The sequence below is a fragment of the Sus scrofa genome, unplaced genomic scaffold (genome assembly GCF_000003025.6).
Source record: "Sus scrofa isolate TJ Tabasco breed Duroc unplaced genomic scaffold, Sscrofa11.1 Contig722, whole genome shotgun sequence".
Lineage (NCBI taxonomy): Eukaryota > Metazoa > Chordata > Mammalia > Artiodactyla > Suidae > Sus > Sus scrofa.
The window spans coordinates 13,376-18,430 of NW_018085299.1; the positions used below are offsets into that span (position 1 = coordinate 13,376).

General features: G+C 41.3%; 2 gene segments (V, D, J or C); both read left to right on the forward strand.

Annotated features, from left to right (window-relative positions):
• The first annotated feature begins 1,747 nt into the window (after nt 1-1,747).
• LOC110259065 lies at nt 1,748-2,524 on the forward strand. The segment is given in 2 exon segments: nt 1,748-1,948; nt 2,079-2,524. Coding segments are annotated over 2 exon segments (534 nt in total).
• Nucleotides 2,525-3,255: 731 nt separating this feature from the next.
• LOC110259066 lies at nt 3,256-4,181 on the forward strand. The segment is given in 2 exon segments: nt 3,256-3,655; nt 3,889-4,181. Coding segments are annotated over 2 exon segments (345 nt in total).
• The last annotated feature ends 874 nt before the right edge of the window (nt 4,182-5,055 follow it).

Sequence of the window (5,055 nt, forward strand, 5' to 3'; positions counted from 1 at the left end):
CTTGCCAGCATGACAACCCTACCTAAGACCCTCATGTTAGAACTAAAACAAAGTTCATTTTAACTGGTGAAAATCTAGGTAGGTGAAGATTCATCATTTGACAAAGATGCTTCTTATGTTCAACTGTTCTTCAATTGCCATTGTTCTTCAATTGCCAGTACTGCCTGAGAGCCTGTGTAAGGCAACATCACAGCTCTCTGCAGCAACCAAGCCTGAAGCCTTAAAATAACTGAAGCAAAGAACAACTTTTGTTTGTTTGTTTGTTCTTTGGCCATTCCCGCAGCTTGTCGAAGTTCCCAGACCAGGGGTGGATCCCGTGCCATAGCAATGACCCAAGCCACTACACTGATAATGCTGGATCCTTACCCTGCTACACCACAAGAGAACTCCGAGCAAGGAAGAATGTTTTGATTTCTTATTTTAATACAACAGGACTTTGCGTAAAGTAAACTTAATCTAGAGAAATAACAAGCTGTGAAAATGACCCTGTTGAATCTTCTCTTTGTTTCATTTGCATAAATAATTACACAGGAAACTAGACAAACAAGCTAACAGACATGGAGCAAACAGTGCTTGCCTTAGAAATTCCTGAATTCCCTCATAAGACAAATAAACAAGGGACAGATAAATACCATGCACATGCCCCTGGAATGAAGAGATCCTGGCTAATACTTTTAAGCATCTAAACCTGACTTTCTAAAAGAAAATACTTAGTTGAGTAGAAACAAGCTATGAGAAGTAATAGTTGGTTTTCTAGACCTAGTTGCCTAATAAGGTTACCTATCCTTCATAAGACTAGATGTGTAAGGCTGCTGTCATCCAGGTGTGGTCCAGGGATCCCAAAAGAGACCCTTTCAAGGCATCTCATCAAAGTCAGTGAGTTTCCCCTTTTTTGTTGCAGATAAATCCTCAGGTAACACTCAAAGTAACCCCAAGCTCTCCTCTTCTTTCCTTCTCTGTATTTCCTCTCTCTGGTCCCCTGGTCCACAATTTCTTCTGACCCCAAACCTACCTTGTCTCAATCTCACAGTGAGACAACTGGGCTCTTTTTGGAAATCCTTCCTGCACTGGTGCCTAGAATCTGCTCCACGATGTAAATTGGACAGTGTTCTGGCTCATCTCATCTGTTTCCTTCTCTCGTGCTTTGTTAGTCCATGTCCAAAAATTGTTCCATTTATCTTGTCCAGTTTTCTAGTTGGAAGATCAAGTCTACCTTTATCAGTGAAGCAGAAGTCACAATAACTTATTTTTATTGTGCTTTACAGATAGATCATTCCATGTAATGGGGGGAGGGAAATCTTATCATTCATCCCCAAATTATTTGAGAATCCAATTACATAATGTTAATTGAGGGATGAATAGAGATAATTCAGGTAAAGGACTGGAGGAAAGTAGGGAGCATTTTCTATGCAGAGGGATCCTTCACTGACCCATGGGAATCATGGCGACATTGGCAGGGAAGACCTCTGACTCTTCCACTGAAAGTTGTGTCTGGGATTATTTGGAAACCCATAGATACCTGAACGATGCATAAAATGATAGAAGTAGTAACTGAATGTTTCACTAAGCATACTTGTTTTTAGGACTCTCTTCTTAAGAGTCTGTCTCATTCTCTTTTATTTCTCAGGCTATTATTACAGGGAGGAGTAGGGCAGATATGGGTGTGGTGCAATTTGTAAAATGGCCAACAGGGGCAGGGCTTCCTTCAGATGTGGTTCCCGTTTTTCTTTAGGTGCTGCTGCTTTGACTTGCCTACTTTGCAGGCACAAGAAGAGTTTGCTGTGGCTGTGCAAAAAGGAGCTCTTAGTTTCTGAGTGAGGATTTTCTACAATATCCACAAGGAGACTATACTTATTAGACATGGTGTATTCTGGGGAGAAAGTATCATTTACTTTTGCCAACATGCTTTCTGTCACTCACTCGTTTCTTATGATCTTCTTAGTATTCAGTAAGTAATATTTTATCCTAAATATTAATGATTTTTACTTTCTATAATCATAGTTAAATTTTAGTTGTCCTCTATGGTTGAAACCTCTCCTTCTGTACATTTCTAACATAACAAAGTGATTCCTTTCTAGGAGAGACCAGCGGAGACTCAGTGAACCAGACAGAAGTCCCAGTGATTCTTTCGGAGGAGGCTACTATGATCCTGAACTGCACTTACCAGACCACCTATTCAGATTTCTATGTTTTCTGGTACATTCAGTATCTCAACCAAGCTCCTCAGTTCCTCCTGAAGGGGTCAAGCGCAAACCTGAGGGGAGAGCATCAAGGTTTTCAGGCCACTGTTGTTAAGAGTGACAGGACCTTCCACCTGCAGAAACTCTCAGTGCAAACATCAGACTCGGCTGTGTACTACTGTGCCCTGAGGGACACAGTGAGAAGGGCTGCAGGGGGAGCCGAGCACAAACCCAAGGGAGAAGAAGGGCTGAAGTTAGCAGCCCCAGGAGTGAGAATTACATTTGCTTCTTGGGCAGGGTTGACTTTAGAGTTTTTCTGGAAAATGAACCAAACTCAGGGCTAATTCCTGGGAACCTAGGTGGTTGGCAGTTGCTCTGCAGGTCGCATCTTCAAGAAAACCCAAGCTCTGATTCCCAGCAGTGCCCATGTTCCACCAGAAGGACTCCTCTCTTTTCCAGACTGACTTTTATCAAATTCTGTTGTCTCCAAATGTAACCTGGACGTTAGATGTCATGAAATTAATATACTCATTTAGGGGAGAGAAAAGAAATAGGTGATAAACAACTGCATGAGATAAATCACAATCATAAACCAGCACATGGAGGCCAAGCAAATCAGATACCGACTTCCATGTGGCCGAGACATAAAGCCACTGAGGTACTGGTCTCAGTTAAAGCCTTTGAGCCAGAGCTTCTACCACAGTGGGACGAAAAGGCATTTGAAAAATTTGAATTGCTGTATTTTTGACCTAAGGGAATAAGAACGCACAGTCTGGTGAGTTTGTACTCTTTTGGGCTCTAGATTCAATATTTGAAAGCAAGATTTTCTAGCTAGATTATTGATTGCTGTCAGACATGTACAGCTGGACCCATTTTGTCCATCAGGAAACTTGCTGTGATAGCATTAAGCAGACAAAGAACTTTATCTGCTATAAATTTCCCCAGGAACCAATGCCTTGGAGTGCAGGAAGAAAATTATGATGATTGAGAGTGAATTGTTTTATCTTCCTGTCTGGAAGAAAATCTGTGAGCTTATTTTACTATAGATTTTGGCTGCAGACCGAAAAAAAAAAAAAACAGACAAAAACGTGGATGACAATATGTTCTAAGAGGTCGCTATAATCATAATAAATAGTATTCATCATGAAACTTTTTAAGTCCAATATGGCAAATGGTTGCAGCCCTGATACAACTGTTCATTTAATTACAAGTCTCAAAAGGCAGGTTAGAATCACCAACCAAGTCACCGAGCCATGACATGACACAGGCAACCTGTTGTCACCAAGTTCCATTTCCTGTTCTGGTGCAGAAGCATTTCACTGTGCAGTAATTGGATATGTGTTCCGTCAGACACAGGGCAGACACTTAGACCTGAATTTGAGACAGAGCACAGCACATTTCACTCAGAGGAAGAGCTGTCAACATGCAGCTCCCTGACCTGCTGCTGAGAGTTTTCATAGCCTCTGCCTGCCTCGGTAAGGCTGGTAAAGATGGTCACAAACAGCTTCAGCTCCGCTCAGCCCCATGTTTGGGGGTAGAGCAGGTTATTATAGTCTGGTGGGTTTAGGAGGGTTAATGGGCAGGGGAATCGGAACTCTTTAGTCGGGCATTTACTCCTTGCAGCTCTTGCAGCCTTTGGGTACCACCAGGAGAATCAGCCTAATTCATTATTTCTCTCTCTCTCTCTCTCTCACTCTCTGTCTTCTAGGATCCATCAAGGCCCAGAACGTGACTCAAGATCAGCCAGAAATGTCTGTGCTGGAGAAGGAGGCTGTAACTTTGGACTGTGCATACGAGAGTAGTAGTTATAGTTATTATTTATTCTGGTACAAACCACCACCAAGTGGGGAAATGATTTTCCTACTTCATCAGGAGTCTTACAATGAGCTAAATAAAACAGAAGGTCGATATTTTTTGAACTTCCGGAAGAAAGCCAGTTCCATCAGCCTCACCATCACAGCCTCACAACTCGAGGACTCAGCAGTATATTTCTGGCTCTGAGAGACCACAGTGATGCGGGTGCCTGTGGGAGCTCAATAGAAACCTCAGATCTCAACCTGACTCCCCAGCTATGAACACCTGGTGGAGAATCTCCGTGAGGACAGAAGGCAGGGGCTCTGTCAGCTGGGGAAGGAGGATGAGAAGTGGAAATTTCACTCTAAGGGAAATGCCCTCTTTCTGGCTCAGAGAACTTAGCTAACAGTGTTATTCATCTGAAGCATCTTTAGCTGCAGTTCTTTTCCTTGAAGTAGATCATGCAGCAAGATAATCTTTAAAATGTTGTGGTGATTACATCTTAATGTAAGAGACTTGGCTTTAAAAAAAATTCAGTAATACTTAGCCAAATCTGCACCTGAAGTGTTAGACTTTTAAGTTCACCGCACAGATATTTTATTCATTTCTAAGTCTGACCACTGAAATATCTCTGAAATGGCTCTTCTTGGATCCTCATGAATGACTAGGAATGATGTACAGAGAATCAGTGTCACCACAAGTCTTGACACTAAGGTAAAATGAAGCTCTTTAGTTTGCTCAGAACTAACCGCACCACCTGATCACATTCTCTATATGTAATGACAAAATTATGCATGTTTAAGGTAGAAAAAAGTGACAGCCAAAGAAGGAATGCTAAAACAAAACAACTCAAAAATTCTACCAGTCAGGAAAAACTCTCTTATAGAATCATATCTTATAGGATGTCTTATATTCTGTATTTTTACCCAATGGGACACGAAGTAACTATTGTCACAACATTATTTACAGATCAACATCACACATTCTAATGGTAATATTCCAATGTATGATTTTATAATACTTTTTGGGTGAATTCCATCTTACTAAATTTTTATTTATTTTCTTTTTAGGGCTGCACCTA